Here is a 13,492-nt window from a genome sequence, read left to right on the forward strand (position 1 = left end):
TTTTAGAGAAAAAATTGTATGTCCCTGCCATGGTTAATCTATTCCTTACACATATACTTATAGTATTTTATTCCCAATTATCATAAGCCACAGGAGCAACTTCAAGTTTCCAGTACAGACTGCCAGCTCTTCTTCAAATCTCCAAATTCTCCAGTTGCTAAAACACATACCAGTTTCACTTTACTTTCACCTGCTTTTTTGGGGGAAGGATATTTTTAATGAAATAATTTTCTCTTGTGATTTCTACACTGTATTTGTATCTGTTTACAAACAGCTACTCTTTAAAACTGATGACTCAGCCAGTAATTGTTGGGAAAGGCAAACATCAGCTTGGAGAATTGCAAGCATTACCCTGTCATCATTTTTATAAAAAGTAACACCTTCAGCTAAGACCACATCATAAGTTTATATTCTCACAGAGAAAGATGGGCTAATCCAAGCCATTGGTAAAGTTTACATTCCCTCCTTTCTTCATGTTGGAGCATCTTGCTGTCTCTTCTGCCACATGATCCCATAAAATAAGGCTTTCTGCACTGCCAGGCCTCTCTTATGCAATGTTGTCCCTGATAGTGCTCCCTCATCCAGCATCACTCAGACCACTGAGGGGCATGGGGGTGTTTAAATGTTTGAGCTGCTGGCTGGAGAGCAGGAGTGTTGGTCTTCATCTCCAGTAGGAACAATTGCTCTGTGACTTCTTTAAAATGTGTTTTAAGAGTGCCACTTCGCAGACAGAAAAAACCCAAACCTGTATGACTGACTGTACATTTTGAACTGAGCTATGATGTTAATGGACAGACTGCAAAACTGCAATTCAACCACCAGCCCCTGTGTGGTGGGATTTGCCAGGGATGAGGCAACCATGACTTCTCTGGGCAACCTCTTCCAGCAACTCAGCACCATCAAAGTAAAGAATTTCTTCCTTATACTGAACATAAACCAACTCCCAATTTAAAGCCATTCTCCCTTTTTCTACCACTATATGTCCTTGTAAAAAATTTGGTTTTGGAGAGCCAAAAATATGCAAATAGAAAAGCAATATACTTGGTATATCTAATCAAGAACTTTTGTTTTGTATAGATGCACCAGCATCATTCTGTACAACACTGTATTAAAAATATCACTAAGTATTCAAATAAAGAAAACATACACCAAACATGATCAGCTTGGACAGTGAAATTTTGGCATATATTTTTCTGATCTGCAAAGCATAAAATTTCTAGCCTCTGCATCTTGCCATGAAATGCATTTGCCCTGTGCTTTTTGTGTCATAAACCAGTATATTAAAGATTACTATAAAATAAAGGCCTTGGAAACAAATATGTGTTATTGCCATTAACCAGCCAATTTATTACAAAATAGTCTGCAACACAGAGAAGTAAAAAACAGCTCTTCAAGACAACTCATTGAAACAAGTTAATAATTTTGTACAAAACAGAGTTTAATGATTCCTTCATCAAGAAGCTAAGAATCACGGAACATAATCAAACAGCCTGTGAATTTACAAAACAAAAATCCCCACAAACAAAAACCTGAACAGGAAGGTATTAACAAAACTGTCTGCTCTTTTTATGTCCTTGTAGAGTATCTGAGAAACAGACACATAAAACTTCTGGGTGAACTTGCTTTTGGCCCACTCTATCAAAATAAACTACAGAGAAGTCACCTAAAGACATAGCATTTATTTTCAAACCTGGGAAAATTATGAAATAAGCCTCAATCAGTTAGTCCAGGATAGCTTTGAAATCTTGACAAAGAGACGGTTCTGTCACTGCCTGCAGTAGTGCCACAGTATCCTCTGGGATCTTCCTGATTAGCTTCCTCTTACCTACCAAAATATCAGAAACAATTAATTACAACTGCAAGTAACTATTAATTCGGATCTAGGGAAAATGCTAATGAAGCAATGAAATCAATACTAGCTAAAACCACCTAAAAAGCTGAAACATCTGGAATATGGGGACAAAAAAAGTATAATAAAATATGCTATTGTTAAATCAAGCTAACAAATAAAGTTCAAAAATGTATGTGAAAATATTAACAAAGAAAGTGGAAAGAAAGTGGAAGAAATTTGCTCCTTGATTTTCTGTTTTTGTGGGTTTTTTTTCGGATTTGAGAACTTCACTAAATTTTGAAAGTCTAAGCCCATTTATTCAACAACTTTACCCACCAAATAAGGCCTTCTGTTAAACCCCAGTTACTTTGAAAGATGGAATGTCCCATCGATAGAAATGCAGACAGCAAAAAGGACTTTTTACAGATTAGGAAGAACATGTAAAATCCTAGCAACAGTTTAAGTCTGTCACTAAACAGAGTCAGCAAAATTGTAAATGATGCAGAAAGCCAGAAGTACTCAATAAACATTTGCCCTGTATCTGGAAAGGAGACAGATGATGTATTTATATCTTATCATGATAAGGAAAGACTCTTGCTCCTTTCCCCGCTGGTAATAACAGGAGGGATGTTAAACAATAACTGTGTTTTAAATACTTAACTCTGAAGAATGATGACAACTCATGACATGCCCCTGATGTTGATATTTAATAGGTTTGGGAAGACTGGGAAGAACCTCCTTCCCAAAACCTATGAGCTTGATTTCAATTCCCACGGGGAGTAACACAAAGGCACGTGCAGGGACACAAGAGAAAATCACATTTATATCAATTCCTGTCAATAACATAATCTTACAGAGGTAATAGGTTTTATACAGCCAATACAAACTCCAAAATGACAACAGAAATCGCAGCTGTTAAGCCAACATAGGGGCTTTTACCAGCCTTGTTTATCTATATGCTACAGATTACTGCAGCATGTAGAGATACTGAGCAAACTTCACAGGATCCCACCTGAAAGTCAGTGACTTCCCTGTCATGACTACTGACATCCACACATGCTACCTGATTTCTAGAAGACAAAACTTAAAATACCATGTTTAGAATTAGCTCTGACATCTCTACATAACGCTTAGCTCTCTACAGTAACCTTCAGTAACAGAGTAATCTTCTCTACGAGATGATGTTCTGATTACAGTAACATTGCCCAGGGCTAGGTCTGGTGCAGGGCAAACGAAACTAACTTGTAACTGCATAGAAAACTATCAATATCTCTGTAAATGAATTTCAGTGCATGCCCAAAGGATCAGGACACTTAGTAGTAAATTCAGAAGAAAATACAAATATAAACACTATGTACAATCAGGGACTGAAAAACAGCCTTCACCTATGACCAGAGACCTTGGGGATACAGAGATAATGATGCCTGTTCACACCAAGGGTATGCATGCGACTTGTCACCACAAGATGTCTTTGGACAGCTCCATCAATTATTGTATCAACCTGTGCTGCACTGGTGGTACAGGGCTAGTGGAAGTACAGGTAAGATTTCAGGTGGCTATAAGCAAATAGAGAGATAGCATTTGAATTACTTGGACCTCAGTGATTTGTCAACCAATCACAGTGAAAGTTTCCATCTTAAAAGTTTCATAGTAAAGTCACAAGCCACAGCCTGCTAATTGTTCAGGCAGCTGTTAATCGAAGACTTCTGAAGCCTTGATCTTTCAGTAGAGTACCTGAAGTCTTAGACATTTCCAAAAGAAACTGGGCTCTGTAGATAAGAAGAGTGGATTGTCTTAACACTGTGGATGTGAAGAACAGATTCTGCCTCAGAGAAGGTAAGATTTATGAAAGAGTAGCTGAAAATCACTCTTTTCAAGAGAACACCACCACTGATTTTCCATGGACCTTTGGACTTTTCCTGCTCCACCTCCACAATACTCAGGAGTACAACATTAATAGGCTTCCCCAGGAACTTAGGAAGAAAGATTATTCCCTTTCTGAAGGGCAATTCTCAGCGCCAGAGAAGCCAACTGACAGGTGGTCAGCTTTCTCTTCCTGGGGAAGAAACTGTGCACACAGTTAGGCCTGGACCACATGCAAGTTTCAGGTCAGTATTGCAGTTAGGCAAGTTAGGCAGCTCTCTGGGTACAGCAGAAGGAACCTAGTGACAATTACTATTCAAACTAGGAAAACGTCACCTCTACTTCCCAGCCAATATTCCCTGGCATCTGTGGTGGTGTGCCTTTGTGGACAGCAGAGACCACTTTTATGGCTGATGCACACAGCCATGGAAGGTGAGATTTTGCTGAGCAGTAAAGCTGCCTGGGGCTGTGCTTCCACCCTGGAAGTACTGCCAGATTAAACAGCAAAGCATGCACAGAGAAGGATAGAGGAGCTTTGTCTTGGATTGTGGTCTCCCAGTCAAAGATCCCAAGAGCAAAACCTTCAGCACTAGAGATGAAAACTCAAATGTGCCCTATATGGATCCTAGAGAAGTGAGGCAGCTTCCAGAGAAGCCACTGTCCTATTGGTTGTGTCTACTGCATTGTCTGCTTAGTTCCACAGTCCCTGTCCCCTCCAATTGAAGCAAGCAGCCCTGCCCTGGTTTCTCAGCAGCAATGAGCAAACTTGGTTCCTCTGGTTTTGGTGTCAGTGAGTAACTCAGAGAAGGAGATCCTCTGGGAAAGGCTGCCAGAACTCTGCTCCATACAGGAAGTCCACAGCTCTCAAGAATGTGGCTGGCAAAATCCCAACCATCTGTTTGTTTCCTGTAAAAGCATAAGTGTCGTCTTGATACATTCACATTGCACCACCAAAAATCAGACTGTGCACTCAGGCATTGCTGCAAGCTTTTGATAATAGGAAGGAAATGTTTTCTTCCAAAAGAAGAGCTGCTTTCTTTCTGGGGCACTGGACCTCAGTGCAGCTATCAAAAGAAGCATATGATACATTTCAAATCAAATAGGTGTTACTCTGGAATGAGACCCAGGTCTTGTATAACAAAACTGCCCGAGCAATGACTCATTCAGAGTGCAAATTACAGAGTCAGCATCGAGAGTCTGGCCATCACCGCAGCTAAATCCATCAACAGTACTGGCTGCTTCAGGAAAACCTCTTGTTGTCCACTTTTAGCATCTTAAAACTGAAAATTCTATTATTTCTGGGGCTGGTCTAGAGGCAGACTGCACAAATGTTTAAGGAAAGAGCTTCCCAGGGGCCAGGGACACAGACAGCTTCTTTCACCAAATGGAAGTGTCAGAGAAACGCCAACACCACAACTCTGCAGGAATATACATGCAGTGGAGCCAGTGCTTCTGTTTCCAAGTGACTCTGGCACTTTTTTGGGTAAAAGTTTAAATTGTGGGAGGAGCTTATTTAGTTGCCAATTAATCTACATTTTTTAAAATAGAAGCTTGAGCATTTGTGTTTCATTTAGTTAAACCTGCTGACAATACTTACATGATTAACACAGTCTTATTAAGCCTTCTGAAATGTACAAGCTTACTGAGTGCCAAGCATCAACTGTCCTGTGAGAATAAGGCTCTAGAAAATGCAGTGCTGGAAAACATTTTAATCTGTCTACTTAGTAAATTTGAATAAAATCAGAAAGATTTTTAATGTACATCTGAGAGCAACATTTTAGGATTAGAAACCTTTAAAAATCCATTAGTTTCTAAGTTTAATTACAATGAACCATAGACAAAACTGTAAAAATAGCTGAATACTTACAGACTTTTAAGGATGTAAGCAGACATTTGTAAACAGCTTTGTGATTTAACAGTTTGACAGTGAAGGCATGGTAGCAGAGCCATTCTGCTACCTGAATAGGGAATATGCCAGATAAACCTTTGTTACCTTCAATCCCTAGAGAAAGAAAAGGAAAATAATGTAACTGAAAATGATGAGTATTAAGAAATATCTGGTCTCTCCTCTTTCTATAAAATCACCCCAGGATTTTTTACTAGAAACCTGTGCAGTCAGTGAAGTCTCATGCATCAGCAGAAAAACAAGAAACTAGTGTCTGAAACACAATCTTCAGAAAACTGAGTTTGAGAAGAAAAATGCACTGTGATTCTTATTATGCACTTCACAATATTAATTCCCGATCTTTATCCCAAAATTACACCATTAGACTGCACATTCAAGATGTTCTATTTGTCTTAAAAAAACCCAAACAAATCCAAGCCCACTACTCCATTGCCATTAACATCCTATACCTGCATTTATTGTTTTCAGGATAGCATAGCAGCATGATGCAGTCTGAGAGATAATCCTTAGGAAGAAATGAGGGTTTTTTCTAACTTGCTGGCTGAATGGAAATTGGAGAACACAGGCATGGAACCTGTTCACAAAAACAACCTATTTAATAAAAAGTGGTTTGCAATTTCAAGTGAATCTATGACTACATAGCTTAGGCACTTTACATCATTTAAATGCACACAAGAGTCTTTAGCTGTATCAACACTGTTACTGCATGACACCTCTCCCATATATACACATTCCTGGAATGTCAGACATAAATGATGCTTGTTTCTAAATTTTATGCTGAAAGGAGATCTTGAAGCTGTCTGCCTTGGTAACAGACTTCTCCTCTGAGGACTGCATAACTGTTATGTGCAGGGAAAACTAAACTACCCATTGTCACCAATTCCATATCACAGACTATGACACCAGAGAACACTCACATGAAAGAGTGTGAGAGGAAGAAAAAACAAAGCAAAATCCCACAATAAATTTTGTTCAGATATGCAGGAAAACAGACTTCCAAATTATTTCATAGACCAGGACACTCACTCCTTTGCCTATCTGGAAGCCAACTCTTTAGATGCTATTTGTATTGTATGCTTCCTTACATCTGTTTGAAAATATTTTGAAACTGCTGACTTTTTTTTACCTTCAGACTCTGGCATTATAATCCTGTTTATGCCAAATATAGCCAATTACAATGTTGATTTTTAATTAATCAACAATGTATATACTTGTTTATTAAATTAACCCAACAATCACTTTAAAAATGGTGACATTTTCAATATATAAAGGATAGACCTAAGTACCATGCTGCATTACATGTCTTTGGCTGAATTAACCTGACATACAGTTACCATGGTGGACAGTCTTTTAAATAACATATAAAGGCCACTGTTAGAATGTTACCATAAAATCAAACAGAAGTAATGAAGTGATCATATCTATCAGAGAAAAACCTTAAATCACCCACAAGCCAAAAGTTTAAGAGCTGGACACATCAGTGCTGTACTAGACAAACCCAATTACACTTCTTGGACAAAGAATACAGCTTGAATGTGGACCAAGATGAATTTAATAACAAAACCAAAATGTCCCTTTGTAACAAGTGTGACCATAGCAAAAGAGCAACCTCTGATTTCTGTGAACAGTGAAGAACTTCTTGCGCATTTTTGTGTTACAATAAATAAAAACCCAATTACTTGATGATGCCAATCATTCCAAGTTTTCAATGTACATAGTTTAGTATTTTCTTCCAACTTGCTTATCAGTTTTGATTTCTTTCCCTTATCTTTGTTTAAAACATTCACTTCCTATACCGGTCATGACAAAGTCACGAATGCCAAGATATTACCAGCTAAGAGCAACTAAAACGTTATCAGCAATAACAAACTACAATTAACCTGGTAGAATGAAATCTCACTTTACCTAATGTTATACTGGTCAAAGTTCTATATGACTTTAATAGATACAAAGTTCTAAATATAAACTGCCTAATATTTAACTGATCTAAATATAAAATGGTTAATAAGGCTTCTTATCATATTTCCAAATCAAAACAGACTGGTTATCTTGAGGTCAGCTGTCAAAACCAAGACACTGAAAATCCATTTGGTGAAGTATCACTTTAAACACACACATCAAATATATTTCTGTATCCTAAACCCAAAGTATTACTTCAGAACAGTGTTGAAACAAGAATAACTTGACCTACTACTGACATTTACTACTGCACACACCCCGCACTTACATGGCACGCTTTTTCTGATTCATAGCTCCTCCATGTGTCAAGAAAGAGTAATGAAATATTGACACTTACTTCAGAAGACAGTAACCCACCTGTAAGCCTGGAGTAAAAATATCTTGTAGATGTTAATGAAAACTGTTCTAAGGCTGTTGATCTAGAACAGAACAGAAACAGAGCTATAAGAATATTTAAGTGTCATAATAGGTCTTCTTGAAGATCTAGGCAAAAAAGATTTTATGCTAAACTTAGAAGACTTCTTTTATGCAGCTAAGTTAACAGTGTTGTGAAGGATCACTTCTGGAACCCTACATCTTCTTTGATGTCAACATTTCTAGATTATGTGGATTTCCTCTCAAAATAAACTTTTATGTTAGAACTCAAAGCAGTTTTAATGCTCTTCATCACTAATCACAATACCGGCAAACATCCATTTTCATATTCCTACCTGTAAATCAAGAAATAAACTATGACATTTCAATTTGAGGACTGCGCTCAGTTTGTATTTCATGTTTTTCCCAGCTGTTACACTTGAATTGAAGGAAAGACTTGATCTGATAGAAGTACAGGTGTAACTAGAAAAAAAAAAAGCAAAAAAAGCAGTTAACCTCTGTGGGCTAACAGACTAAATTAAATTCTGTAAAGTAAGCCTCATTTAACTTCCCATGTTACAGAGATTTCCTGCTAATCAATGAGTCAGTAGCTAAAAGATGACCATAATTAAATTCAATGTTGAAAGAGACTAGTCCCTGTGGCATTAAGGGTATTAGCTAAGGGCTGACTTCAATACCTCAGGGCTGAAAAATTCAGCCTGCTAAAAAAAGCTAAATCAATAAGCTTAAAAACAAACTAAATGTTTGTTAAACACATTGTCTAGCCAGAACATTATTATTTACTCCAGTGACAATCATGTTATCTATATGATCTATGCAATGCAGGAGCTTAGGCTTGAAGCCACCCTAGCTACTGGAACAACCCTGACGATCAAGCTACTTAAGTCAAGTTTATCAAAAGCAAAGCCTTGAAACAAACTCTGTGGTGGGCTTGGCAGTGCTGGGTTAATGGTTAGACTTGATCTTAAAGGTCTTTTCCAACATAAACAATTCTATGATTTTATGATTCTGACTAGTGTCTCCCAGACCAGTAGCATCAAAACCCTTTTCAACATGAACTGTTTCTTTCAAGAAGGCTGTTGAGTTTGGTGCTGTTGAGTTTGGAAACCATGTCATATAAATTCCTTTCCTAAAGTGAAAAAGCTTTTCTGTTTAGGAAGACTACTGAGGAACTTTACTACCCTATTGGTGGAAAACCTCCTCCTAATTTTCCACTTAAATGCTTAAGGGCTGTTTATACTAAAAATGGTCAATAATGAAGCTAATGAAGCTATATTCTCCTTGAGTTTAAACAGTTCTTTATTTTCAATCTATAGCAAATATCTAATGCCACCTCTCGAAGTTCATGTACAGAGTCTACAGAACTTTTCTGTAGGATACATTATCCTGTCTGGAGTTCTATGCCACTTCAGACTGTTTTGTGTAAATGATCAAGGTTGCTAGTTTAAAGAGAAGCTCCCTTCTCCGCACATTCTTTCCCATGTTAACTGTACCAGAGGGGACACCTCTGATGTTGAAAGGATTGCTAGTCCCTCTAGTCTATACCAAATTAATCCCCATCCATTTTGCAATTAATTCAACTACACCCTTCCCAACACACCCTTGTGCTTCTCCCACTATGTACAAGATATTGTAAAGCTGACACTGGAGTGCACAACTCTATTTACCTGGAGTAATCGCAGTAAACCTCAAGTGTTTTTATATCTAATAACAAACCACACCATGGGATCAAACGACAATCTGGCAGCTGTTTAAATTTGGAAGATCCTGGGATATCATCAACAGGAAAATTCACCACTGTCTTATTTGGGTTTATTAAAAGGCCGTACTCAGGAATACCTGCTGTTAGAGTCCTAAAACAGATATAAACAGTTAGGCTAAGCCCCCCCAGCAAAGCAGACAAAAACTGGCACCATGCTGCAAGACAGAAGATCTTGAGCAAAAGGGCAGAAATCAAAGAATGAAGGGAACTACAGCCAACTCTCCATGTTAAGGAACACAGATAGAAATAAAGAAAGAGAAGACATTAAAGGTAAATAAATACATAAAATAAATAAACTTGAGGATAATGGAGAAAAAATTTTACAGATTAATGCAAATTAAGCACATCAGCCATGCAAGACTTGAGACAAGCTGTATGAACCACACTCACAGAAACCTCTGAAATAAAAATCACTGGAAAAAGATGACAAGTTACTGTTTTTGCAAGTTAACAAAACCAAGGAGAATCCATTCCATAACAGGAACCTCACTTATCTGATGAAAAGTTTTGAAGGGGAACATTTTCCCTAAGAATGTTTTCTCTGCCAGACTGCCTGCTGATTACCTGCTAGATACTGGAGCAGCAGTGTCATGGACAAGAAGCAGTTTGTCTTACTTGGCAATGTGCTTATGTGCAGGCCTCCTTTTGAAGAGATGAAGACATAGGCTCTTCTACTTGGGGAGTCATAGTCTTAATGCTGTCTCCTCAAAACTAATTTATTGAGTCTCCCAGTTCTAATGCTACATTAGGAAAAACTTGTTCTACTCCATTTGTGGCAGAGAGCTCATAGGATCTGATCTGTAAACAGTTCTGGAAACCTCTCACAGAAAAGGCTACTTCTCTACAGAAAATCAACACAGATGGTACAGAAGTGGATATAGAACAAAGATGCAGACAACTTCAAAGGGCAAGAAGGACAATATCTGCACTGCTACTCAAGTGACATTGTGCTGAAAAGATAGCTTGAAGCCCTCACTGTTAGTTTGATTTATCTGTAAACCCACAGATCCCACAGAAAAAGGAATTTCCTTCTGTTCTGATAAGGAAATGAGGACAAATGAAGTCTTCAAAATACACTACCACTATTTCATACTATTTATAATTCAAACTGTACCTAATGATTGCTCCATCACCTTTCAAGCTCACAACAGAGCTGCATCTTTGTGACTACTGAAAAGCACAATGGCATCTGCAGTGTAGTCAGTTCCAATGTCCTTTGGATCCTTTAAATTGATTTTGGCATCAGCAGACACCCCCTAGGACTGACTGTACACTCTTATCTGCAGTAACCAGGAGCTTCTGGGATTCAAATTTTAAAGGAAAGGTAGTTCTGAAGCACAGTAAAGAACTACTGTTTTAAAACTTCAGTGTGAACTGCATACTACCATGCTATTGGTATCTTCAGATACTCATCATGAAATGTTAATGACCAGAAAATTCTTATCAATATTGGATCAGACCAGAGCTGCATTCTTTCTCAGGGAACAGAATGCAGCAGCACGAGTTCCCACTAAAAGCATTTTGAGAATGTAAATACAACATCTTTAAAATTTTGAGGGAAAATGTTTTTCAAAAATAATTGTCAGCTGCTTTGGTTAGGCACTAGTTTTTGCTTGAAGCTCCACCAAGGTGAGTAGGTAGGTGCCTAATGCAAACTTAAGCAGGAATTACCCGCCATGTGAACCGCAACAGATTGTTAACTGGCTATCAAGAATGCAGTTTTAGGATTCTTCCCAAGCACAGGCTCCTACCAAGGACTCCAAAATAGCCCTTGAGTGTTAACTCATAAAATAAATACACCTATGTGCATGAAGATGAAAAAGAATTATATAAAAGGTAATAATGCTTACTACTTTGCGGACTATGTCTCTAACAGCATACCTTAGAAAAGTTCTTGCCTTCATTAAATGTGGTGTAAACAGTAAAAAATCATCAATGAGACGTATTAGGACTCTGTAATCAAGAAGAAACCAATGTTAGATTTTTTTTAAATACATAATCATTTCAAAGCTTTTTCATTCACTTCAGAGCAACAACGTGCCTGCCTATTTTAATTCACAAGATGGTAGAGGCCGATATGAACTCCAAATTGAGACTCATGAAGAAATTCTATTTTGCTTCTTTCCTAAACATAAATGAAAAAATTAAGTAAAATAAAAAAGCAATGAGACTGGCAAGATGAAGGAATTTACAACACACAAACTACTCCACAGCGGCTTCCCTCGATGTAGGGCATTACATTTTTCCAAGGGAGAATTTGCAGTATTTTTCTTGACAGGACAGGGGAAAGAGGCGCCAGATGAGGTACACAAGAAGATTCTTGATGGGCTCCAACTCTCTCTTCGTTTACCACATAATAACTTGTTTATGAAGCTATAGCTTGTATGTAAACCAGAATACCATCTACCACTGCAAAGGCGGAAATTTTCTAACAGAATTCAGACCCCAAGCATGCCCATATTTTTCTGGTAAATCCTGCCTAGCAGATCACAGAGAAGTAGCTCTGGATATAATGATGGACAGTCTCATCTTCAAAGCAAGAGTACTGCCATCACGTTGAACAGATCGCTGCACCTTGGCCCAGCTAAGTCAATAACCACCTTATTCTTCTGACTTAAAGAACAAATTAAATTATCAAGATCGTTCAACAGACACTTAACATCCTAAAATCTTTTCTACATAACAACAGCTGCTACACTAAAGAGTGCATTCTTCTGAATCAGTTTCATAATTTCCATTTTCTAAATATCCTTTGAAAGCAAGACAGCTTTTCAGACTCACATCAGAGCATCCTCAAGCCTGTAAGTACTACTTTTGTTGGGAAATGTTTAAAATTCTGACACCCAGCAAGCCTCCCAAGAAGAGACACCAGGCAGATGCACTTATCTGGAGTATTCCCACAGTTTTTTTCATTTTTCTGGGAAAGAATTCACAGCAATGAAGGGAGATGTCAAGTTTCAGGGTCCAGCTCATGACTAAATACCCTAATCCAGGATTCAGTTGGGGATCTGTTCATACAAAGGTAAAAGGAGGTAAACAGCTAATAAAGAGGTAAAGTTTTTATCAGGCTAGCTTTCTGTCAAGCTCCTAAGGAGCAAGCACATGCAGGGCACAAAGACTGAGAAGATTTACCAAAAATCACACAGGGCTTCAAACAAGAACGACCATACCCCATAAAAATCTGCTATACAGCTCTGACCTTGATAAAATGTTAAGATTTACCGACAGCAGATCGGAAAGCCCTTAGGCAGAAGCCTGGAGTATCAGTTCAGAAAGTATGTAGCAAACATCTCATCTTGCCTGAGGTGAGAAGACCACAGATGATGTGGGAATGAGTGAAGCAGAAACTTCTCAGAAGTACAAGAGCAGCTTGTAAGACTCCTTACAGCATCCCTAAATATGGTGCCCTTTCTAAGAATAAATCTCCTACCAAATATACAGGAAAGTCTTCTGTGCATTTTCTTCTCAATCTTGCAGTGAGGAAATTGTCCCAAAAAACAACCACAATTTCACTGAAGCTGCAGAAATGTTTGTGTGCACCACACTCCTAATGAAGTTGGAAATCCTTGAAATTCAAAACTAAATGTCAGAGAAAATGATTAACACACACACTACATATTATGAATTACTGTAACAGAGCACAGAGAAAAACATCCCTACCCATCCTGCTCTATTCCAGAGAGCCATTTGTTTTCCATATCTCCATAGAATAAGCTGCAAAGTAAGGTTGACAAAATGGAGCCCTGTGGAATTCCACAGCACTGTAAGTAGTACCTGTCAAAGAATAAAAGAAAAC

The 13,492-nt window shown here is 38.0% G+C and overlaps 1 protein-coding gene across 4 annotated transcripts in view; it reads right to left on the reverse strand.

Annotated features, from left to right (window-relative positions):
• Positions 1-1,319: 1,319 nt before the first annotated feature.
• TERT (telomerase reverse transcriptase) overlaps positions 1,320-13,492 on the reverse strand; it is a 30,335-nt gene continuing 18,162 nt past the window's right edge. For 2 of the 4 annotated variants that reach the window (XM_053954862.1, XM_053954840.1), the window contains 8 exons: positions 13,357-13,470; positions 11,578-11,649; positions 9,602-9,787; positions 8,270-8,396; positions 7,917-7,978; positions 6,050-6,174; positions 5,562-5,696; positions 1,320-1,825 (listed from right to left, as the gene is read on the reverse strand). In XM_053954862.1, the coding sequence (XP_053810837.1) occupies positions 1,722-1,825; positions 5,562-5,696; positions 6,050-6,174; positions 7,917-7,978; positions 8,270-8,396; positions 9,602-9,787; positions 11,578-11,649; positions 13,357-13,470 (925 nt within the window). In that variant the 3' untranslated portion in view covers positions 1,320-1,721. The remainder of the gene's footprint in view (positions 1,826-5,561; positions 5,697-6,049; positions 6,175-7,916; positions 7,979-8,269; positions 8,397-9,601; positions 9,788-11,577; positions 11,650-13,356; positions 13,471-13,492) is intronic. The other 2 variants (XM_053954836.1, XM_053954851.1) reach the window with 2 other exon arrangements.

Source organism: Vidua chalybeata, chromosome 1, assembly GCF_026979565.1.
Source record: "Vidua chalybeata isolate OUT-0048 chromosome 1, bVidCha1 merged haplotype, whole genome shotgun sequence".
NCBI classification, from domain to species: domain Eukaryota; kingdom Metazoa; phylum Chordata; class Aves; order Passeriformes; family Viduidae; genus Vidua; species Vidua chalybeata.